Raw genomic sequence first — 25786 nt, forward strand, 5'->3', positions numbered from 1 at the left:
AAAGGTCTATTCAAATTGATATCAAGTTTTTCTGACATTTGTATATTACGCATATCTTTCTTAATTTGCATTACTCACATTACCCCAGAGAACGAACAAATTTTAGAGTTCGGGTTTGAACTTCTCTTACAATAATAAGCAAATATACGAGGAACAAATTTACCATTATTGACGATGCGGAGGGGAGGAGATTTTCTGGACTAGGAAGGAATGTGTGCGGGTGCAGAGCAGAGGTCTGCACGGGTCGGAATTTTCAGCCCGGGCCCGACCCGTGAATTTACAATGTGAGGCCCGACCCGAGTCCGAAATATGTCTTAGCATTTAGGCCCGAGCCTGGACTGAGCTCTGTGATAATCAAATGAGTCCGAAATAAGCCCGAATTACAGAAACTTAATTATTAATGCAAAATTGTATTTTTATTTACAGCAATTCGAGGTTTGATTTTGCAGCTGTGTTTTAAAAGTCCTCCAGAAAGAACGGTGCAATTTGTATCGTTTTACACTATATTTACAAAGTTAAGCCCGAAAAAGTCCGAGAAATATGGTTGTATATTTAAAAATTCACAGCCCGAACCCAGGGGCTTCATTTAGGGGGGCAGGGAGGGGTATTTGCCCCCCTGAGTTTGAGATTTATATAGATTTTATCAATAGAATAGTAGTAAGTCAGTGAAAAACGCGAAATTTTACATATATCAAGGGGTCTTGCCCCCCCCAAGCCAAATCTGAAATGACGCTACTGCCCGAACCCCTCCCGGGCCTGAAGTGATACATGCTTTGTAGGCCCGAGCACGTGCAGACCTCTAGTGCAGAGGCGTTTCAAGTAGTACTGCCCACGGCCTTGCATCTTTAGGGACCTCGCAAAGACCAACGAGCCTAAATCGATTTGGCACTCACTTTTGTAGATGCAACAATAGAAACAAGTATGAATTCGGACTTACAGAGAAACAATACATAAGGCTTCAAACTAACTTTTCATCTATTCGTATATATTAGATCGCTAGCATACGCGACAGGCGGCGAGTTTATTTTGAGATTGCAATAATGAATGTGTATAAGTCTTTATCGTTGGGATGAATTGTTTTCGATAAATTTTATTATAATTAGCAATTTTTAAAAAAGGGTGCAGGAAGGACTCGTAAACCTTACTTGCCTTGCTGTGCAGATGGTATGGTCAAAATCAATACTGGATAGTGAAAGTGGAAGTGTAAAGGCTAATATGGAACAGAGAAACAAAAGAGAACTTCTTCAGAAGGGAATTGGGAGAGGAGGGGAGGAGAGTACAATGCTGTGATACTTGAAATGCGTCTTGATCTGTATACTTCAACAAACTTTTCTTATTAGATTACGCAATTTCTAGTTTCTTACTCCGATTAATCAAAATATTCAAATGTTCTCGGAGGGATTGACCGCCCCTCCCTTTAATCCGTCCGTGGTGTCATTCAGTTTTCCATTTTGCTACTAATTCAAAATGCTTTCCAAAACAAGTTGTCTTCTTGTGACTGCAGGGGGTGGAAGAAACAAACAAACCGTGAAAGGAAGAAAGGAGTGGCTTTGGGCTCTTCCAGTCCAGACCATTCTAACCACTGAGAAGTGAGAATCACATTAAAAGCAGCTAGAACAGATGGCCAGCTCTCTCCCCTCTGCAGCATACTTTTTATTCTCTGTTGCCAAACTTACTGAAGAATATATTGCAATTAATCTAACGCATGTAACGTAAATTGGAGACCGTGGTTGGATTTATATGGGTCTTGTGTATTTGTATTAAAAATTTCAAGTCATTACCTGCAATACTTTGTTAGAAATTACCATATTAAAATTTACATGTTTTCAAATGGGAAGTTAGAAACATAAGCGAAGAGGTATAACATCCCCTTAAGAGACGTGTGCACATAATCCTTCATGTCAAACTGATCAATTATTTTAGCACAGTATAACTTTATTAACTATATAGTAAACATATAGAAAAATAATTAATAGATTAAATATTAGGATAGCATTGACGGGAAAAAGACCCAATACAAATAATCTACTTAGCCTACATTTCATTCACTGGTGTTCGTCGAACAGAAATTCTAGCCGACAAGGACCCTCCTTAGTGAATCTTGTAATTGCTTGTTCTTTGAACGCATTCTTGTTTTCTCACACATTTTCGATGGACACTTAATATACACAATCCACTGAGTCTTTCCTCCTCCATTCTTGTGCGTAACCAAGTTTTTACTCTCATTAAAAGTGCTAAATGAACGTTCTACTGTGCAAGTAGACGCTGGAACCGAAAGAAATATTTCTGTTACACTCCCAACAACGACAGCCGAGGCTTCGGCAACTGTGTATAGTTGGTGAAAGCAGTTGGTGGCATCTCAGCGATGATTTTCAAACATTTATTTTATTTATTTATTTAATATACAACACAACAGGCTTAATGAACAATTATAGTGTTGTGTACATACAGTAATGTTACATACATAAAATTCTTAATTATTTCTATAGAAAATTTCTAGTTTTACATATGATTGGAATCTGTTTTCTGATAAACTAAATGCATCCACTTTATCAAGCTTATTTACAATGTCATTATATAACGTACACAGCCTCCACATAGGGGATTTAAATAATATATTGCTTCTGGCTTGCGCACAATAAAATGTACCTGTATTCTCTACTCCGGTTTTGCAAGTGGGAATCTGCAGTGATATTTTTGAGACCAACATCATATAATCAATCTTATTATTTAATAACTTGTATAAGAATAACAAGTCCAAGATCCATCTTCTTTTTTCTAAAGTTTAAAAATTAAAGTTGTTTATTAGATCATTGTAGGAAAAATATTTGGGATAAAAATTAGTTTTTTGTATGTAAGCATTTTCAAAAATTTCGTTTGAATGCTTTCTATTTCTTGAGAGTATTTTTTTTTATTATTGGGGGTCCATATAGTAGAACAATATTCTAATTTTGATCTAACATATGTAAAATAAAGTGTTGCTAACGTTGTCTTACTGAAAAAGTCTTGCCCTATTCTGTACATTAAACCTAAGTTTCTATATGCGCTGTTTGTTATCATATTTATGTGTTAATTGAAATTTAGTTCAGGATTAAAAATAACAGCTAAATATTTAACAGTACTTGGCCTAGAAAGATTGGTTTCTTTCAGTGTATAGTCAAAGGTGATGAGATTTCTTTTTCTCGTAAAAGAAAGGGATTTACACTTAGATATATTTATTATTAATTTGTTGTCATCGCACCATATCTGAACTCACTGTAGGTCTTGTTGTAGTTGTATGCAGTCTTCAATTGAATTAATTCTAGAGTATAATTTGAGATCATCTGCGAATATACCCCATGAGTGAAATATAGAGCAATATGTCGGTGATCACCCTAGACCTGGATTTTTTTTTTAATGGTTATCCTTAAAGTTCCCATGAAGGGTTCAACCTCCTCCTTAAATAACCCTTTTTTGGTATCATGATATTGTACTGAAGTTTACCTTAAATATTATCATTCTCTTTGACAGATAAGATGATTACCAGCTTTCTTACCTTGATGGAGATCCTGTCCTTGAATTAGTAGCCTATGTCTCTGGAAGTAACAATGGTGAAAGAGAGGTGTCGCTTGTAGATTTCTTATAACACATTGTTGTGAGTTTAAGCGATTTTTTAAACGCTCAGTAAGCGCTTCATTAATGGAAACAGTGTTGCCAGATTTTTTCTTACCGAATCTGCTCCGGTTCTTTTCGAAACGGTTCCGCAGAGTGCAAGAAATTTTAAACTAAAAATTTTTTCGAACTAAAAAATTTCAAAACTAAAAAATTTTAAACAAAAATTTTCGAACTAAAAATTTTGAAACAAAAAAGTTTCAAACAAAAAATTATCGAACCCAAAAAAAATTTCGAACTAAAAAATTGAAACAAAATTTTGTCGAACTAAAACATTTTTAAAAACAAAAGTTTCGAACTAAAGATGTAAATCACATCTAAAAATTTTCAAATCAAACTTTTTATCGAACTAACTTTTAAAATTTTCGAACTAGAAATTGAAACCAAGTTTTAGAAAAATCCTAAGAAATGTTTCTCCAGGAATCGAACTCAGGTCTTTCAAACCAAAGATGTGTATGCTAACCGCTTAAATGAATTCGGTTTTAATCGATCTTGGTGGGTTTCGAACCATGGTCCTTGAAAAGGATACACATATACTTTAAGAAAATAAATCTGACAGTGTAACACTTCTCAAATCAAACTTTTTATCGAACTAAACTTTTAAAATTTTCGAACTAGAAATTGAAACCAAGTTTTAGAAAAATCCTAAGAAATGTTTCTCCAGGAATCGAACTCAGGTCTTTCAAACCAAAGATGTGTATCCTAACCGCTTAGCTATGAATGAATTCGGATTTAATCATGCTTGGTGGGTTTCGAACCATGGTCCTTGAAAAGGATACACATATACTTTAAGAAAATAAATCTGACAGTGTAACGTGGATTAAAATAAAATGCTGATAGACTTCTTTGTGTGACGACATAGAAGCACATATGATTGAAAATGCAAACGTCAGCGGATCGCATTACTTTTGTTTTACAACGAACGTGTCAGCATGATTCATGGAAAAAAAGCAAACATTGACATTCTCGTATGGAATATGAGGAAAATGAAATGTCGTCACAGTTACGACAAGTAGTGACATGTAGAAATCATTTGGGATCGGAATTGCGATACTATTGAGAAACGTGAATGACGTCACGATCGATTGTTACACATCGTTTTGGTTCGTGATTCATGACAAGAGCAGCGAGCGTTTTGATTGGTTCGTTGTGATGTCATTTTATAAATTTCCTCGTTTCTGATTGGTTGACGGTGACGTCGTTTTCACAACGACCTAAATAAAAATCTAAATTTCATTTTTCAAATCCTACATCGCTCTCAACTATCGTGTGAAGAAGATCTCCTTTTAAAAGTGTTTTCATTTAAGCTTCATTGCACCGACTTTTTGTTCATTGAATTTGAGGTAAGTTCAATGAGATTTTATTTGTCACCCAAGATTCGAAAATCATTTTTATTTAATATTTGTGGGCGGATCACGAATACACTGTTTTACTTTTAGTACGAAATATTTAGACTATGAAGAAATTAGTGGAATGGGAAAGTGGGAGTACGAACCAGGATCGCCACACATTAAAAGTAAGCACGATAAATGATATGGTTTAGCGTCCCTTCAGCTTAATGTTGAATGTGAACTCCCGTCGGGAATTGAACCATGGCCAGAAAATGTGTGCGCTTAGTTTTGAAAAGAATGCATTACAGAATATTAAAAACTATGCCTGAGAATAATATGGTTCGATACCCTTTGAAAGCATTAGTGTCCCCTTCAGCTTAACGTGATATTCGAGCAACCACCCGGGATTGAACATGGGCCAGAGGCGTGTACGTCAATCATTTAGCTTAGTTTTGAAAAGAATGTATGATAACGCCTGAGAATATTAAATTTCAGAAAAGGCTTGACAACGCTCCGATGTGGGAAAGCAAACCCCACCGAGGATTGAACCAGGACCTTCCATATCCGAACCATGTACGCTAACCACTTAGCCACGAGTGCATGAATATGTGGTTAAAAAGATTTACGCTATACAGATTTTGTTTTGACAATTACGTATGTGTAACGTTAATGTTCGGTGAATCTCTTCAACTTGCAAACGCATCATTTAAAGGTCATTGTGAGTAGAAAAAAAAAATGCTTACGCGTGCTTTATCACATCTCAGTACTGTTGAAACATTCATTCATTCATGCATTCTTTTTATCACTATAGAATGGTAGGTCAGTTACATGCTGATGTAATGGTCTCAAGTTTGACAGCAATAAAACACACATTTCAGTAACATAATTATTTTAAAAAAACTTTGATTTCTAGTACACGTGCTTTCATAAGGAGGTTCTGTACGTCACCGCCAGGGGAATCAAACTCAGGACCTTTACATGAATTGCTTAGTTAAGAATTTATCATGAATGTTATGATTTCCTGGGCTAAGCAGTTAGCATACGCGCCTTTGGCGTGGGAGACCCGGGTTCGATTCCCGGCGGGGAGCTCATGTGGTTCGGATTCCACGTTAATCAGTAGGTCCACGTCTCATATAGCCTCGCTGCTGAAAGGGACGCTAAACTAAAAAATCAAAAAATCAACTCAAATTCACGCTGCTCAATTCCTTTTTTCCCATTACATATTTGTTTTACCGTACCTGTTTGTTTGTTTTCATTTTTTAATCATGGCCGAATTGGGTTTTACTGTTCGCAATGAAATCACTCGTCATTATAGACGATTTATGTACGTTTATGTATTATGAGGTGTGCACGTCAACAATTTAGCTTAGTTTTGAAAAGAATGTATGATAACGCGTGAGAATATTAAATTACAGAAAAGGCTTGACATGCCCCGACGTGGAAAGCAAACCCACCGAGGCTTGAACCAGGGACTTCCACGTCCGAACCATGTACGCTAACCGCTTAGTCACAATAATAAAAAAAATACGCTATACAGATTTTGTTTTGACAATTACGCATGGGTATCGTTAATGTTTGATGAATCTCTTCAACTTGCAAACGCATCATTTAAAGGTCGTTGTGAGTGGGAAAAAATGCTTACGCGTACTTTGTCACATCTCAGTACTGATGAAACATTCATTCATTTCATGCATTCTTTTTATCACTATAGAATGATAGGTCAGTTACATGCTGATGTAACGGTCTCGAGTTTGACAGCAATAAAACACTCATTTCAGTAACATAATTATTTAAAAAAAACTTTGATTTCTAGTACACGTGCTTTCATAATGAGATTCTGAACGTCACCGCCAGGAATCAAACTCAGGACCTTTACATGAATTGTTTAGTTAAGAATTTATCATGAATGTTATGATTTCCCGTTTATCAAGTGATTAAGATTTTTCTTTCTTCTTTTCTTTTGTAGTAAATTCACGCTGCTCAATTCCTTTTTTCCCCACATTACATATTTGTTTTACCGTACCTGTTTGTTTGTTTTCATTTTTAACCATGGCCGAATCGGGTTTTACTGTTCGCAATGAAATCACTCGCCATTATAGACGATTTAACATTGAAGGCAGAATGCTCGAAATTCAATTCAACGCACCGCCCGTAGGAACCGATATCATACAGTATGTACACAACAGTTTCCAAGCAATGCTAGACCATTTGTTAGCCAATGTCGACGATGAGGCGATGGTTGGTTTATCCGTAATATCGCCACGGAATACGAATAAACCATTTTGGGTGAGTTTTCGCCAAGCACGAAACTTGACACTGGAAACGATGTGGGCCTCATTCGAAAGAGTGTTACAAAGTAACAATGCATTTCTTCTGCACGAACCATTCACGGTTCATTTCCATCGTGTGGATATTCCACGTGGCTATGGCGGTTTGCGGCAAGGAGTACTTCAAAATGAAGAATTGTTACGTTGCAAAAAAGGGATTGTACGTGTACAAAATCAAGATTCAAGGTGCCTGGCGTACGCCCTTGTTATTGCTATTGGTCTGAAGGCATACAAGAATGTAGATGTGCAACGTTATAAGCAGTATCAACGCCAATCGAAATATGTTGTGGATCAAGAAGTCGATGCGCTATGTGCAAATGCAAGAGTCAATTTGGATCATGGTGCCAGTGTAAATGAAATTCGACAATTCCAGGCATACCTCAAAGAATATAAAATTACTGTGTATACCAGTTTCTCAGGCCATGACATCATGTACGAGGGACCGAACGATGAAAATCGCACTCCCATAAATTTGATTTGTTTGGCTGGCCATTTTGACATCATCCAATCCTTAACGGCTTGTTTTGCAACCAAGTTCTACTGTGAAGCGTGCCATAAAAAGTATAGTAAACGCAATGAACATGTAAAAAATTGTCCTGTAACGTGCTCCAAATGTCTACAGAGACCCCTATGCGACAAGAATCAAACGCCGATATTATGCAACGACTGCAATCGTCAATTTTACGGCGAACAATGTTTTAATAATCATCGTAATATTGTATATCATCAAGGGGAACCTATATGCAAAATGGTGAAGCAATGTACTAGATGTTACAGAGTATATTCTTTTGTGCATACTGGACAACGACATCATGATTGCAATGAGATCTTTTGCAATGTTTGTAAGAAGATTGTTCCAGGATCCCATCAATGTTTTATGCTTCCTGATCGACAATGTTTGAAACCTGGTGTTCCTTCACTCATGCACGCAAAGAAAGCCTTGTTGATATTCTATGATATAGAATCTATGCAGGACACGAATATTGGCGATAATACGTATGTACACATTCCAAATTTATTGGTTGCAGAACAAGTATGTTATGCATGTGTTGAAAACAATAATATCCAGCAGTCTTGCAGTACGTGTGGTCAGCGCCAGCATATTTTCCAAGGAGAGGATCCAGTTTATGATTTTCTTCAGTACTTGCGGGAACGGCGTCCCAATATAAATAGGATTTTCTGTGTCGCTCACAACGCTAAGGGATACGATGGACATTTTATTTTAAAGGCTATGGTAGAACAATGCCAATGGAGACCTGACGTCATATTAAATGGAACCAAGATACTGAGTTTAACCTTGAATAATCTGACGTTCATTGACTCGTTGAACTTCCTACCTATGGCATTAAGTAAATTGTCAAAAGCGTTCAATTTACCCGCAACCAAAGGCTACTTCCCACATTTCTTCAACACCAAGGAGAATCAATCGTATATTGGACCACTTCCAGAAACGAAGTATTATGGTGCAGATGAAATGGCCGTCGAAGACAGAAACAAGTTCATGCAGTGGTACAACGATCATCGTAATGACACGTTTGATTTTCAGAAAGAAATTCTCAAGTATTGTATTCAAGATGTCAATGTACTGCGACAAGCATGCGTTTCGTTTATGACGTCATTTGAAACAGAAACCAAAGTGAATCCCTTCTTGGAGACGATCACGATTGCCAGTGCTTCCAATTTAGTATTCCGCCGGAATTTCCTTAAACCCAACACCATAGGAATTCTACCGGCACATGGCTATCGATGGAGAAGTACCCAATCGATCGCTGCAATGCAATGGCTGGCCTACATTGAAAAAACCGAAGAAAAACAAATCTTACATGCGGCCCGACAAAAAGAAGTGTTTATTGCGGGATTCCATGTTGATGGTTACTACCAAGATCCTGAGACGTTAGAGGAGCACGTCTACGAGCATGCCGGCTGCTTTTACCACGGGTGTAAAGTATGTTTTACTACAGGCCGTAATCAGCCCATCTACAGCAATCCAGAAGACACTATGGAATTTCGTTATGAACGAACGCAAAGAAAAAATGCAAGACTGCGTGAATTGGGGTACATTGTACATGAAATGTGGGAGTGCGAATTTAATCAGTTCTTAAAACAAAATCCTGCAATGGCGACGTATCTGAAGAATCACCCGTACATGAACCGCAGACCATTAAATCCAAGAGATAGCTTTTTTGGAGGAAGGACCAATTGCGTGAAATTGTACCACCAAGTCGACGAAAAAGCAGGGGAAGTAATAAAATATTTCGATATTGTCTCACTTTATCCTTACATCAATAAGTGTGCTAAATACCCTGTAGGCCATCCACGAATTTATCTACAGGGTGATGAAAATATACCACCAATAAATAAAGTCAATGGTCTAATCAAAATGACGATATTACCAAGTCGCCATCTTTATCATGGTCTCCTGCCTTACCGATGTAACAAGAAACTACTCTTTCCACTGTGTGCTGCGTGTGCCGAAGAAATGAACCCAGACCCTACAGCAACGTGTACGCACAATGATCAGGAGCGGTGCCTCACTGGAACATGGGTATCATATGAAATCCAGAAAGCAGTAGAATTAGGATATCAACCAGTGGAAATTTTTGAAATTTGGGATTATGACATTGAACAATATGATCCCATCACGAAAACAGGTGGCTTGTTCACGGAATATATCAATACGTTTTTAAAATCAAAAATGGAAGCGTCTGGCTGGCCCAGTTCCTGTGTCAGCGAAGAAGACAAATCAAAATTCATACAAACCGTCCTGGAGCGTGAAGGTATTGCATTGGATCCGTCCAAAATTGAAAATAATCCTGCACGAAGAAGTTTATCTAAGCTTTGTCTTAATGCTCTTTGGGGAAAACTTTCGCAAAGATCAAACTTTAGCCAGACCACAATTATTGATCGGCCGGAAGAATTTTATGAAAAACTCACTTCCCCCGACATTAAACTCCATCAAATTGTACCCATCAATGATACGATGTTGTATGCGTTCTGGGAGTACAATGAACATGTGCCTGTTCAAAACCGAAACACCAATGTCGTGTTAGGTGCATTTACAACATGTCAGGCACGTCTGGAACTGTACAAGTACCTGGAAATGTTGCAGGAACGTGTTTTATATTTCGACACGGATTCTGTAATATTTACGGAGAAGCCCGGGGAGCCAACCATTGAACCTTCAACGTACTTGGGATGCTTATCGAATGAGATGGAGTCTTGTGGACCACGAGCATACATCAAGACATTTGTCAGTGGAGGACCAAAAAATTACAGCCTAGAAATATACAATCCGGATACCAACGTCACCAGTTACATATGCAAAATTAGAGGATTTACATTAAATTACAATGCAGGACAACAATTAAATTTCAACACGCTAAAAGAAATGATTACAAATCAATGCCGTGGACAAGTCACCATCACTATCCCCCATAAGATATGCAGGACTAAAGACCATACCATCGTCACACGCAAAGAAGAAAAAATGTACAGTATCCAGTACACAAAACGTCGATTTAAAGAATTCAATTCCTATGATACGGTTCCGTACGGGTACGTTAAAAAACAGAAGATGGAACTGGAAAAAGAAGATGAAGAAGAAAAAACTGTAAATACCCAATAAGGCCGCCATTTCTTTTTTCCTTTTCCTTTTCTTCTTTCCCTTCCTTAACCACAAAGCAGCAACACCAAGAAGAAAATGAAGTACCCACAAGAGTTCATAAACCATCAACACCACCATCAGTGGAAGAAATGCAGAATCTCATATTCAACGGGGAAATCTTGACCATAGAGGAGCAACACCAAGAAAATGCAGTACCCAGAAGAGTTCATAAACATCCATCGGTGAAAAAAAATGCAGTGATCCTGTACCCGAGGAGGAAGATGAGCCTAAGCAGATCCATCATTTACGAGTAAGTTTTATTTCTCTCTTATCAATATTGACTCATTTTTATTGTTTCAGAAAAAAAAGAAATTCTTAAATTAATCCATCGTTTCTTCTTTTTCTTTCCAGGATACGGCTACAAGATTCGAAGATGATGACGCGTCCAACATATTCATTAACTAGATCCTGTATTTATTATGTTAATAAATTGTATGAGAAGAGCACATACCTTTCGTTAAATACAACAAGTTGAAAAAAATATGTTTTATTATTTCTTGAAACCCTGAACACTTGTTTTCAAATAAATGGTAATCTTGAAAATTTAAGGTGGAAAATATATCCAAGATTTGGTTTACATGATTTTGTTCGAAAAATAATTAAAGAATTTTTAGTGTCCAAAATTTGGTTTTTAATTTAGTTCAAAAATTGATTTGAAAATTTTCAAATGTGGTTTACATCTTTAGTACGAAACTTATTTTTAAAAATTGGTTCGAATTTTTTTTAAAATTTTTAGTTCGAAAAATTTTGATTTGAAAATTTAGTTCGAAAGTTTTTAGTTTAAAATATTTTTCGAAAAATTTTTAATTTTTTAGTTCGAATTTTTTTTGGGTTCGAAAATTTTTTGTTCGAAAATTTTTTGATTTGAAAATTTAGTTCGAAAGTTTTTAGTTTAATTTTTTTTAGTTCGAATTTTTTTGAAATTTTTGTTTCAAAATTTTTTAGTTCGAAAATTTTTTGTTTGAAAATTTTTGTTTAAAATTTTTTAGTTACAAATTTTTTTTTAGTTCGAAAAATTTTTTAGTTTAAAATTTCTTGCACTCTGCGGAACCGTTTCGAAAAGAACCGGAGCAGTTTCGGTAAGAAAAAATCTGGCAACACTGTTTCCATTAATGAAGCGCTTACTGAGCGTTTAAAAAATCGCTTAAACTCACAACAATGTGTTATAAGAAATCTACAAGCGACACCTCTCTTTCACCATTGTTACTTCCAGAGACATAGGCTACTAATTCAAGGACAGGATCTCCATCAAGGTAAGAAAGCTGGTAATCATCTTATCTGTCAAAGAGAATGATAATATTTAAGGTAAACTTCAGTACAATATCATGATACCAAAAAAGGGTTATTTAAGGAGGAGGTTGAACCCTTCATGGGAACTTTAAGGATAACCATTAAAAAAAAAAAAATCCAGGTCTAGGGTGATCACCGACATATTGCTCTATATTTCACTCATGGGGTGTGTGGCGGGTCTAAGATCACGTGACCTCTGTCGGCCAATCAGAATCGAGGTACCAAAACACTCATCTTACTCGTAAAAAAAGGAAACGAATTTCAAAAGTCACAGGGCTTAAAATCACGTGACCTCTAGCATCGTGGTACCAAAGAATTCATCTTACCCGTAAAAGGGAACGAATTTCAAATATCGCAGGGTCTAAAATCACGTGACAGCTATCAACCAATCAAAACACACATCTTACCCGTAAAAGGGAACAAATTTCAAAAATCCAGGGTGAGGTCGGGGTGACTCATGACGTCATACCACGTGACCTGGAAAGTTTAAATTTCCCGCGTGGGCGGGGCCTAACGTCACGTGACTTCTCTCAGCCAATCAGAATCGAGGTACCAAAGCACTCATCTTAGCCGTAAAAGGGAACGAAGTTCAAAAATCCCGGTCGTAAAAGAGAGTGAGGATGAGTCATTCGGGCATACGGGGGGGAGTACTACTATATAAATACGACACAATATATTCTATTGCCGACTTTGTAAAGTTTAGGCTTGCTAATTTCGACACTAGAACATCATGATCCACGACAACGAGTGCCTTACTGAAGTCGGTATAAATAACGTCTACCTGGCCGCCTTTTTCTAACTCTGTTGCTATAAAATTGGTTACAACTGTAGGTTTGTTGCAGTAGATCTATTGCGTAAAAAACCATGTTGATGTATTGATATAGCTGGTTTAACGTGATTGAGAATTCGTGTATATAAAATACTCTCAAGAATTTTGGCAAAAGGAGATAATATAGCTATAGGTCTGAAGTTTTGTATTTCGCTTTTATTTCCAGACCTTGGCACTGGACACACTAAACTTTATTTCCATTTTCCCGGATAAAAGTGCCTGTTCTTATGGATATATTGAATATAGTATGGAGTGGATACTTGAATATATCAATACAGCCTTTGACAACATTGGGAGAAATGCCATCAGGTCCACATGACGCTTTTGGTTTAAGTGCATTTATAGCCAATTCAATTTCTTGAAGTTATATTTCTCCAAGTTGAAAGTTGTCCAACAGGCTACTGCATTCCGTCTTGTTAGAAATTAAACTATCTACGTCATATTTTGTTATAAACAGATTGGAAGTAATGTGCGAAGGCTTGAGCAATCTCACTGTCATGATTTATTTCTTTTCCATTGTAAGTCAAGGAGACTGATAAATGTATGTTTGGTTTCGCTTTTGACAAAACTCCAAAGTTGGCCCGGATCATTTTGAATAGAAAGTTCAGATTCTAGAATGAATGTTTTATACGTATGTGATATGTCAGTCTTTATCTATTTACGTAACTCATGAAATTTTTCACGATGATATAGGCTTGAAGTTATTCCACTTTTCCATTTATTATGATGATATGATTTGGACTTTATTTTTCTAATTATATAATAAGTGAACCAGCTCGGATAATTTGCATTAACATGTTTCTTACCGGCAATGCACATGCTAAAAACATCATTAATCATGTTGTAAAAGTTGGATAGCACTATTGATATCATTTGTTCGCCAAAGACAGTCCCAGTTTATTTTGTGTAGTTCAACGTATATTTTTTTAAAATCTGCTTTCCTAAAGTTGAAACCAAATACTTTAGGTTTTATGTTTTCTTCATGTCCATGTTCAAACATGTCCAAAATAACTTCAATGTGTTCTTGTACCTTGCAAAGATCTATTGTCTGTCTCTGTAGAGCATTTGTAGTTGGCTCTAAAATAGCACTGTATTTGGCCATGATGTGCATTGATATGATAAATGTACCAGATGACGCTGATGAATGCAAGTAACGACCACGTTGTCGCGCGCTTCTATTTCCACCAGAGGACAACTATTTTAGGCAATTCACTATTTCTGCCATTTTTTTTTTTCGAAAATATTCTGATGCTTTCGTTCATTCCGTGATTCACAGAAGAGGCATATTCAGAACAAGATTTCTTCTGATGAAACTTTCACTAAAAATTTTAGTATATCTTGCATAGTTGCAACTGAATTTCGGATGTGCCTAACTTCATTAGTGTCATTAACAACCAAATTTAATTTATGGTTAAGCACAATGAAAAAACAATGCCTTAGAATATTGTTCTTGTATTATTTTGTTCACACTACCTTCCGCTCTTGCCATTGTGGCACATCTTTCATAACCCTGTCCACATAATTTCGACATATCAAGGTCACATTTTGACAAAAAGGATAAACTTCAGTTACAATTGCCTTTGCATTAAGTTCCTGTAAAGCCACAAAACCAGGAATTCTTCTATTTTGGGTTGATTTAGAGTTCAGTCTAAATATCTAATTAATATTGAAAACTGCTCTACGCTAGAAATGTCTACAATTTCATCAGCAACTACTGAGAGTATTTTTTTAATTTGCTTCCTTAACTAAAACATTTTTTATAATTCCTTTTCACAAACTGAAATCAATTCATTTTGAATTCAATGTAAAGTATATTTCGCATCATTGCCCATTGTCCTTCAATGTGTTCTTTGAACACAGTGTCTCTAGCCTCGACACGAAAGTCTAACAGATCATGGAACACGCCCAAGTTCATGAACAAGGATTCTTTTAACTTATTTTATTAGAACTGTTAAAATCTCCTTGTTTATTTCATCGTATATGATGGTTTATATTTTGCCACTGTGTTAGCCTGAGTCTTAAATTTATTATAACAGGTTAGACATTTTGTTAAACATTATTTCATAAAATTTCCTCTTGCAATTTTTCTGTATGTTATACAAAATATATCATCCCCAGTCTTCCGGTTACAAGATTAGTTTCCTCGTTGGTTTAGAGAGGACTTCCTTACTTCAGCACGGATGAATTAAACGAACCGAAATGCATTCTAAATTCTCTGTTTTTATAGTTTCAGAAATCAAGTTTTTGCTTTCTTCCTCTGATGCGAATTTCTTTCTTACCTTAAGAAAATGAAACTGTAGAAATAATTCTTGGAACCACTTCAAAAACTGACAACCAGTTTTAAAATAGTTCACTAAACCAATGCGAATTTGTTTACTAAGAAAGAAGTCGAAGAACAATTAAATACGAGTAAAGGTAAGAAGCCTTGTTTCAACTCAATTGTACGACCTCTCTGTGTCTCGAAGCAGTGAAGTTTATTTCGAGTACAATAATTTACGGTAGATACCATTTAAATGTTTGCGCGTCTGTTCAGCAATCACGAACTCATAAATATGTTGAGTAAAAGATAAGAGAAACGAGGAAATGGAAAAACGTGAAACGCAAAGAAAATAATCGCATTTCCCAAACAGGATAAAGAAATATTTGTTTCAAAATTGCTTTTGAAAGAAATAGAACGTCTCGACTTTATTATACATATGAAAATGTTTGTTTAAAAGTACGGTTACATATACATCCTCCAGCTAAAGAGAGTGCAAATAGTATTAGTAAGTTATTTTGTTTACAATTCAGTGATTGATTACGAGCTCTTTGAAAAATCAAATGAAATTTTTTCAGTTTAACGCCACACATTTATGACCTTTAGGCTAAAGGGGACGAATGATTAAGGCAAGTGAATGATAATGGAAGAATAAGTAAAATGAGAATGTAGAAGGAAACGGGGATACATCGAGAAAACTCACGGACATAATATTGTACATCATAAACTTACCTGGCCGGGGACCAAACCAAGGACCTACACAGCAGAGGTAAGCGCTCTACCACTTAGCCAACTTGCTCCCTTACATTGGAGCCGATTTCATATGAGAAGGGAAATATTGAACAAAAGTTTGAACCAAAATTTACTAGCAGTTACGGGAGACAACGTATTTTAAAGATTTTCACAATTTGTTTTCTGTATGGAGACATTTAAAAGTCTGTATCATGACAACCAATTGACACAGAAACAGTGTTGGACTGGCTAAGTTGAGGCCCCTTGACGCGGGTTCTTAAAGGCCCCCCTATATATATATATATATATATATATATATATATATATATATATATATATATATATATATATATATAAACTTGACACGTCAGTTATAGAACATGATACCGGTAAGTTAACAAAGTCATATTTTCTGTATTGAATAAATATGTCGTACAAAGTAGATAGCAAAGAAAGTTACAATAATACTGAGACAATCAAACGTAATCGTGAAATTACTTCAACAGTTTTTTACGCAGTTCTTTACTTGATGAGGCAATAAAATCAATTACTTTGTCTACATTATGGATTTCTTTTTGTAAACACAAAAAGTGAACAGGCGAATAAACGCAAGGGGCCGTTACGGACTAGAGGAGGCCTTCGCTAAGTACGAAGTTTTACTGGCTCACGGGGGCGTACTGATATGAGCAAGTAGAGCCTGAGACAGGCACGTAGCCAGGATTTCAGGAAGGAAGGGGGGTCCGTGACATGAAATACTGTGGTCATCACACCAGGGGCTCGATCATTCTACTGGAACATATATTGGTTCGTTTAGCCAGGATTTCGTAACGGGGGGGGGGGAGGGGGAAGGCGTAACATGAAATTCTGAAGGCCCAGGAGTTTGATTAATCTAAACTACTTTACTATCAACATATATTGGTTTGTGAGGATATGTTGGTAAATATTTTAATAAACTATGAAGAAATCTCGAGTAAAATAATAATATTAAAAAAAAAACGTATTGAAAAAGATTATACAATATTTACATCCTTCCTCTGTTTATTCAAATATAACAATTTTCCTTTCATTATCACCTCAACTATTATAAAAAGTACATATTCACTATTATAGAAAGTACATACTCAATAATGTCTTGTAAAATATTTTGCAATATCTGCGTTCCTTTTTCTGTTGAATCAAATGTTAACAGAACTTTCTTTTCACATATATTTTTGTTTTTATTATTCCGTCAACTACTGTCTGTTTCAAATGATAGGTTAAAGGAGCAGTAGAAAGTTGTTTTTGGAATAACATGTTTGATATTGCAAGGATGCGATGACGAAATATTATGATAAAAAAATGTCCACGCTGTTACACAACGGCACTATGCTTTTGGAAGCTTGAAATCTCCCTATGACTAGTAGCAGAAATTCTGAGAATTCCGCAACTTTTCTAGAAATTTCAAATTCCTTGACTCTTTCAGGATATATCGCTCAAATCGCAACCATGTATTTCAAGTAATGCAAATTTCCTCATAAGAAAGATTAACCAAAAGTTTCCTGTAGTTTATTTTTAACGCTGATCCTTCTTTTTCTCATTTCATTTTGTTTCATCCTTCCCTATTTTTTCTCATTTCTGGTCTCGAAGGGGAGGGGTCCGGACCCCCCCCCTTGGCTACGTGCCTGCCTGAGACGACTTCTTTCTGAAAGACGAACTTAGGCTTCCGCAACCTTTTGGTAGGAAGACTCAAGAAAGCATTTGCGATCGCGAAAATTCGACCAAAGCCTACAGGTCCTGAGCCTCGTGATCCCTGCGAGGCCCCTCGGGCCTCAGGTTCTTGGCGATTGCGTGGCCAGTCCGGCACTGTGCAGAAACATGCAGTTTGCACTAATTATGTGTTCAACTTGCTAAAGACAGCAATTAATATGGTAATACCATATTTTTAGGTAGCGCGTCTAGTATTGTCAACATTCAAAGTGGTGCAAAAAGTCAGCAGCCTATATACGCTACTGCCGCTTGCTACAAACTGAACACACTGCGTAGCTGTGATTGGAGAAGGTAGATCCCCCTCAAGGCTATACAACTTATCATTTGAAAAGCACTATAGTGACTCTGTCTTTAAAGAAGTAAACGAAAATAACAAAAGTAAAATTATTTGAATAAACATTGATTACAGAACAAACAACGGCAGTATGTATTCAATCTTCTGTATATACAGGGCTGTAGTCGAGGGTACACGGCGGTACACGGCGTACACCCTCTGAGTTATTAGAGTGTACCTTCTGCTTCAAAGCGTATAGTACTATCTACTTTTGTTTCGTTTATATTTATTTATTTATTTATTTATTTAATCAGGCCATTATTCCAATGATAAAGTGACTCACCAGACCAAAACACAATTTATTAGTTTTAGGCTATGGGAATAGATCGATGCAAAGTGGCGTATTTTTGTTCTGAGACGATATCCTAGCGTTTTGAAGGTCGATGGTTCTGATATTTCGCTTGTTCTCAGCTGAAGAGAACCAAATTCGTTCGATATTTTTAAACTAAAATATGGATATTTTCAATATCATGCTAATACATAACTTTGAGCAATACAGAATTTATTAATTGAAAAAAAATCATGTATTAATGATTTTATAGAGTTACATTTGGACATAATTTTCTTACTTCTAGCACGTCGGGCGCGATTTTCTCTGTTCCTTCTCGGAATGAGTTGGTTCCCTCTTCATACCTACACCCAGGGCCGGATTTCCCAATAGGCCCGGTAGGCCCGGGCCTATGGGCGCAAGCTCCCAGGGGGCGCACGGCCGAGAGAAAAAAAATTAAAAATATCTAGAAATAAAAATAAATAGCCATAACTTAACATATTTTTTGAATTGATTAAAAAAAATCAGGCTAATAAAGCATTCTGATTTTGAAGTTCATTGGAACAAATAATTGTTTTTGTAAAGTTAAACTATTTTTCAACATTATGCATCAACTTCGTTACAACATTGATCTCAAACACGGGAGAACTAGCTGTAGGGATGTCGTTGAGCGGTACGCATCGTATTGCCACTGTGGAGTGGTGTTTAAGCAATTAACATATAGGCCTGATATAAGTTTTTAATAAAGGTTTTTAGGAACGTAACTTTAACCAGACTAGGGGGCGGAAAAAATTATTGGGCCTAGGGGCACCAAAATGCTAAATCCGGCCCTGCCTACACCAATTTACATATGTCATTAATGGTGTGATTTGAATAAGGAATGTCATCAAGAAAATAACATGAAGTGCTTTCAGATTATATAATAGTAATATATCCTTTATATTTAAATTCAATTAATTAATTCATGTGTTGTACATTGTTTATTAAAAATGACTTCTTTATCCTTTATGACAATCATAGATAATCACAAAACAGCGTATACCCTCTGAAAATTTTAGGACTACAGCACTGTGTATATAGGCCTACCCATGTATTTTGTAATTTTAAAGTTAGTATATAGGCTACTACAGTATAAAATATGATTGAATTTACGATGTACTCTCTCGTATATCTTCACATATATATCATTGCTTAATGTGGTGCGATCGGTTTCAGGTTCGATTCCCGATAGGGACACTCGGTCGAAAAAGTGTATAAAGCTTTCCCAGACCAGCCATCCTGAATGAGGTTTCTTGGGTTTTCCTCATTCACACCAAGCAAATGTCGGGGTAATACCCAACATATAGGTTCCAGGCCGCTTCCTTTCCTTCCCCCGGATACATGGGCGGAGCTAGGAATTGTCTGCTGGGAGGGCAGACCTTTTGGTTGGTCGTGGGGGTCTTGGTATGTGGTCATTTTATAGGTGGCATTTTTTAAAACAAAGTTGGGGGGCAATGCCTCCATGCCCCCTATAACTCCGCCCATACTCGGATAGTGTGCTCGCCGAGGAACATCATCCCTCATACGTGACGGGCTAAAATCACCATAGATGCCCAAAGCGTAGAAATCTAAATTCCTAAATCCATTCCTTTAACATGATAGCGCTATACAATACTTTAAAAATATAACTAAAATAAAATAAAGCCCATTCGTTACTCTTAACTTGGATACATACCTTGTCTTTCTTCGGTGGCATATTGTAATTTGGTTCTTCCAAGTGTTACTTAAAAGACAAAATTACTGGATCAACTAAATAAAGAAAGAAAATAACCACCATCAAATCAACTTCGGCTGTAAATAATTTTCCCGTTTCTATGACAACAGACACTGTTGCTCATCCTCAAGTAAAAATCCACTGTGTTATGACGAAAACCCTATTCGTTGATTTATTATTATTATTTGAACCATTGGATTTTAATTGTCGTTCACTATCTAGACAGAGCTCCACATCAAAATATATTCTCTTCAAGCATAAACTTTCTACCAAACTGTTTATCTCATAAATACTCGTAGTATCAAGTTAGTTTCCTTAAAAAAAAATACAGTATTAATTATTCTGGCATCAAAAAAACCTACAGAAATAGTGTTAAGTTATCTCTAGAGCTTCCATGATAGACTCAAATGCAATCGCATAGAGTGAATTTTGAACTATTTGATCAATATAATGAAAAATCATTCTAGTTTTAAAAGGGTAAATGAATCTTTGTCGTATTGGTCGTAATGGTTCCGCAAGTGGTTGGGCTTCCAGGACTTTTCACCTCCATTGTAAAACAAAAAACTGTAGACGTGCGACAAATGTCGTCTGCCTTTAGTCGCGTAAACTATGTAGGCATATGAAAAAGTAGCAGCTGTTGTGATTTTGAACAACGTTTGACTCTTTTAATCTGTTCTCGACAATATGTGGTGTTCGTAATGTGAGCAATCAAATATTACACTATTTGTTACTCTAGACATAAATATGGAAGACAGTGGCATTGACAGTGATCCTCTAAAGCAACATCTTGCACGAGACGATAAATTGTTTGCGGTATGATTTCCTTACATTCTTAATCAGTATTTATTATATTGTTTATGTAAGCAGTATTTATTCATTATGTAAGCAATTAATATGTAGACGTCATGAAATATTTCATACAAAGTTTATTTTGGTACAGTCCTATTGTATTCTGATACGGACTGGTAGCCTAATAATAATAATAATAATAATAACTTTACAATGCTCATTCCAGTTGTTATCCTTACGCAGACACAAGCATTTACACTCGATTAATTTTAACTAAATGGATCCAAACTTACCTAACCTTAAGCTAACATGACCCTGCCCTGCACTTTAAAACGGTCTTATCGACGGTATCTGGAGCGTGTAATGTAAGGCTTATTATCTAAAGTTCTTATTTCAAGAGCGCAGATCAAGTTTTGGCACACCATATTTTTCTCAATTTACAGGTAAAATTTAATACTCTATAGAAAGAGTACCACTTCGGTGCAGATTAAGAATAATTTGTCAAATTAAAATTGCATATTTATTTTACTTTTGTTTCTTTAAATGTTTTCTGGACTACGTTTTACTCTGACGCATGCCGAAATAATTGCATACAAATTGATAATATGCATGCAAATTGATATGCCGTGGAAATGACTACCTATACTATTATTTGCAATTATTTCGTTATAACTTCACTGGTTGTTTTAGAAGCGCAGTAGGGGGGGGGGGCGCGGGGAGGTGTCCGCAAGGAGCAGGTTATGAAATAGCTACACTATTTCTTACATTATTCTGAAATACTCCGCTGGTGGAAATTAGTATGTCACAGTTGTCTTTGATATCCATCATTCATTTTAATTTTTGTAATGCTTTCATACTTAAAAAGTTACGCTTAAAAACATTAATTAACTGGTTTCCTCCATTGTCAGAATTTCCTCTGGCTGTGGAATTTAATATCCTACACGATCCTCTTTCATTACAATCACTAATGTTAAGCGTAAAATTACCATATTTAGGACGAGCTATTTTAAATCAATTCCAGTGTATACTACACTAACAAAAGCGGTAATTAATGTTACAAGTGTAGCGTTAAACTACTACAAGCGCTTCAGAAACTCGTATCACTGTGAAAACCTCGTCTTCTCATCACCCTCACTGAGACTCCGCTTCTTTACGGAAGTACTACTACACGTGCCCTCCAGCTTAACCCTACACAGACTTGGTTCATGTTTTTTTTTTTTTTTTTTTTTTTTCCCTACTGTAGTGTTTACTTTATATCTCCGGACGTAAGCCTTGAGTTGGATATGGCCTCAAGTACTTTTTTTACATTTTACAGGAGAACGGATTTTCTATGGCAGGAAATCTACATATATTAGAGCAATGGTACCTAGTATTTGTGAAAGGGCGGTCATAAGCAATAAGTTTCGCAGATGAAATTAAGTTTGGAAATTTTTATGTTTCGAGATATAAATCGAAAAGTGTCAAATTTTCACAAAAAATGAGGCTTTACCAAAGAAAACAGGAGGAAGTTGCATGGACATAAGACTTTGCCCAAGTAAGGGCAAAATGCGAAATGAAAACACCAACAATTTCGCTCATAAGGGTACTAAAAATGAAATAAGTGAATCCATATATTGATGTGGTACCGTATTTTGTCTTTGGTTTGTAATGCTCTATGACCAGTATGTTATATTGGAAGGCTGGCTTGGTTTGTAGAAAAGCAAAGCTTAGATTGGGAAGATGTTTCTTTTCTCTAAAACTTAAACATCAGTTCCATATCTTTGAACTTGCATGTGTGGTTTCATATAATAATAATAATAATAAATAAAAAAGAAAAAACCTTTATTATGTTTCTTATATTCTATACATGAGGCTTTCTTAACTGTCTGTTTCCTTATTTGGATAAACTCTCTTCCTTAATATGCTAGATATTCACTTTAGCTTTTGTCCATATATACGGTATATAGAGTGTTTCTAAATAACACCGACAACATTTGGGAGGTGGTTCCTGATACCAAAATAACACAAAAAGTATAGACCAACCTGGGTGCACAAATGCTTCCTTTCGGAGTTATAGGGTGCCGAAAACATGAAATAATGAATTTTAAAGGTCCAAGACTGTGGGACCTACCGTAGTCGGGTCAAGACTTCACTTAGGAACTAGGATATGCCCTATCCTAATATCCAAGTTTCAAAATCGTGCTGCATTTCCGCAACAGTTTTTATAGAGGTAGTTGGTGAATACTTCAAATTAAACTACTGTAGTCAAACTCCCTCTATAAAAACTGTTGCGTGACTACCTTCGGATTCTGAAACATGTATTTTTGGATAGCGCACATATCAGTTCCTAAGTGAAGTCTTGACCCGACTACGATAAGTCCCATAATTGGGGAGCTATAGACCTTCAAAGTTCATTTTTTCATATTTTCCCTTTCTCAAATTTCCTTAAATATTTTTCCTTCCGAAGACTTCACTGCCACATGTTGCATTCCGTTGAGAAGGCCATTTCATCACCTTTTAAATGCGCTATGTCTCACCTCTGTACAGGATAAACAAGAACCAGCATAAGGTCAAAAATGTTTTACAACTTGTGGCTGTCAAGCCATTAAAAATAGGACCTATGTTCATGTGAACTTGGAATTTTCCCCAATCCAAAATTCCCCAGTGTTTTTTTTTTGGGGGGGGGAAGGGGGGGGGTAAAACCCACTTCCATTTCAAAACTTGGATTGAAATAATATCCTTGATGTGATTATAATAACTTTCTTTAATCGTTCTTCTTAGTATATGCCTAATTTCAGAATTGGAGTAAAATATGTATTTATCTCCAAAACAGAATACTATTGAAAACGTAAAAGGTTTGGGAATCATACATAACGAATTTTATTTACGCTCTATCAAGTTCACTGTGACAGTGTTTTTAGCTGTAATCTATTACCGGTATATAAACATTAAAAGGATCTTGTTTGTGCTCGCATCACGGGGAAACAGTTGAACCGTTTAAAATAAATTTTTGGATGTAGTTATCACGTACAGGGTTTTTTAATCGTGTTACTTTGATTAAAATGCATATTCTATGGGGGAGGGGAGGGTCAAAATCTATACGAAACACTCAGTATCTGACGATTCTGTTCAAGCTGGGAAGATGAAAACCTTTAGTGGGCTGTAACATCATGGAGTTTACTTTTAGTGTATTAGCCTAAACCAATACATTTTGTAGCGAAACTCCTTACCATTCATCTTATATCTATTTGACCGCACTGGTATCTAAACTTTAGTATTAACTAAATTAATGAATTTGATGTTGGTTTAACCCTTAAAATGGTATGGTGAGTCCATTGGACACATCTCTGAAAATAAATCAATTTCAGTAGTGTACTATAAGCACTATATATGCCACCATCAATATATGCTCGTACTAGCATATATTGAATGAAACTACGGATTAATTGTATTAATTGGATCATTAGTTTTCTTAATAGCATTTTTGCAAAAATGTAGCACAAACTGGTAACATGAGTCCAACGGACTCACTATTATAGATGAACATATTTTGTCTCTCGTGTACATTTTTGTTTACTATAATGGAAGAACTCAAGGTAATAAGCATGCAGTCCTTGATGCATGTGAAAAGTTTATTGCGTAAAAGTAGGCCTAAAATTCAAAATGGTACAGGAAAAACAAGTTGAGTCCAATGGGCTCACCTCATCATTTTGTGTTACAAAAAAGGCTTATCATTTTAATGGTTAAGGTGGCGAATGTTCAAAAGGGCGTCAAAGATGTAACTTCGCTTATCTTTCTTCTTTTTTTTTGGGGGGGAAAGAGGGGGGAGTAACATATATAATGGAATTATTAAAGTATTATTAATACTTTGGTAAAATATTGTAATTACTATATTATAAAGTTTAAAATAAGAACTACTTCGTTACAGGTGTTTCGTGCATTCCATTTGTTTCTTTAGAATTAAATTTTTTTAAAAAATCAGTAAAATGATAGTTGCAGCTTGAGATTTATCTTTGAATCTTTACTCTGGAGGTTCGCAAACCACAAGTTTGAGAATTGCTGGTCTAGATAAGTGTAATGTATTTTAATAACCAATGGAATGTTAAATGTCGAAATACATAGGCTGGATAATAATAGTGGCAACACTGCTTTCACATAAGAAGCATGATCTCAAGCGCCCCAGCGCTTATATTAATAAGCGTAATAAAACGCATATAAAAGTGGAGCAACATGTATAAAGTGAAATTGAAGTGGCCTGCGATCAGAGTGCATAGAATTCTTCAGGGATTGCGTAAAGTGTGTGGCTGCAAAGCGTTGTGGTATCGAACAATGGCACGATCCGTGAATATCGGTATTTCGGAGAGGCAGAAATACTCTTCAGGACGACTCCAATCTGACAACTACACAATCCAGTTTTATTTTTCGCTGCTTGAACTGATGAAATACGCGAGAGTTGCTTGCGGAAGTAGGTGTATGCCAGAAGACAGTACTACATATCTTGCACAGCATTCGTAAGTTATACAAATTGCATGTGAAGGTAATGTTTATTGTTAATAGACATCTGTGGGGTAATCCTGCACCATCCTGTACCTTACAGGCCGACAGTAGATGCAGCTACTAGTACAATTTCTTGCAACATTACCTTCGTCCCCCCACTCTGGAGAAAGTGACGGCACTTACTAAAAACGATACTCATTTATCTTTTTATGAAAATCCAGGTGTCATACAGCTAATGCTGTTCAAGATCTCTTGCATAACTAAGGATGGAAGATGCTCCAACATCCTTTGTATTTCTCGAATATACATCCGTGTGATTACGATGTTTGTATCAATATG

The 25786-nt window shown here is 36.1% G+C and overlaps 2 protein-coding genes across 2 annotated transcripts in view; one reads left to right on the plus strand and one right to left on the minus strand.

The window, feature by feature from the left end:
- Positions 1–20299, minus strand: part of LOC145675369 (dynein intermediate chain 2, ciliary) — a 105910-nt gene extending 85611 nt beyond the window's left edge. Inside the window, exon 1 of the mRNA XM_081745772.1 lies at positions 20144–20299. Coding sequence (XP_081601898.1) covers positions 20144–20164 — 21 coding nt within the window. The 5' untranslated portion in view covers positions 20165–20299. The remainder of the gene's footprint in view (positions 1–20143) is intronic.
- Positions 20300–20741: 442 nt separating this feature from the next.
- Positions 20742–25786, plus strand: part of LOC145675376 (uncharacterized) — a 36542-nt gene continuing 31497 nt past the window's right edge. The window contains exon 1 of the mRNA XM_081745780.1: positions 20742–20995. Coding sequence (XP_081601906.1) covers positions 20927–20995 — 69 coding nt within the window. The 5' untranslated portion in view covers positions 20742–20926. The remainder of the gene's footprint in view (positions 20996–25786) is intronic.

Source organism: Thermobia domestica, chromosome 2, assembly GCF_964235325.1.
Source record: "Thermobia domestica chromosome 2, izTheDome1.hap1.1, whole genome shotgun sequence".
Lineage (NCBI taxonomy): Eukaryota > Metazoa > Arthropoda > Insecta > Zygentoma > Lepismatidae > Thermobia > Thermobia domestica.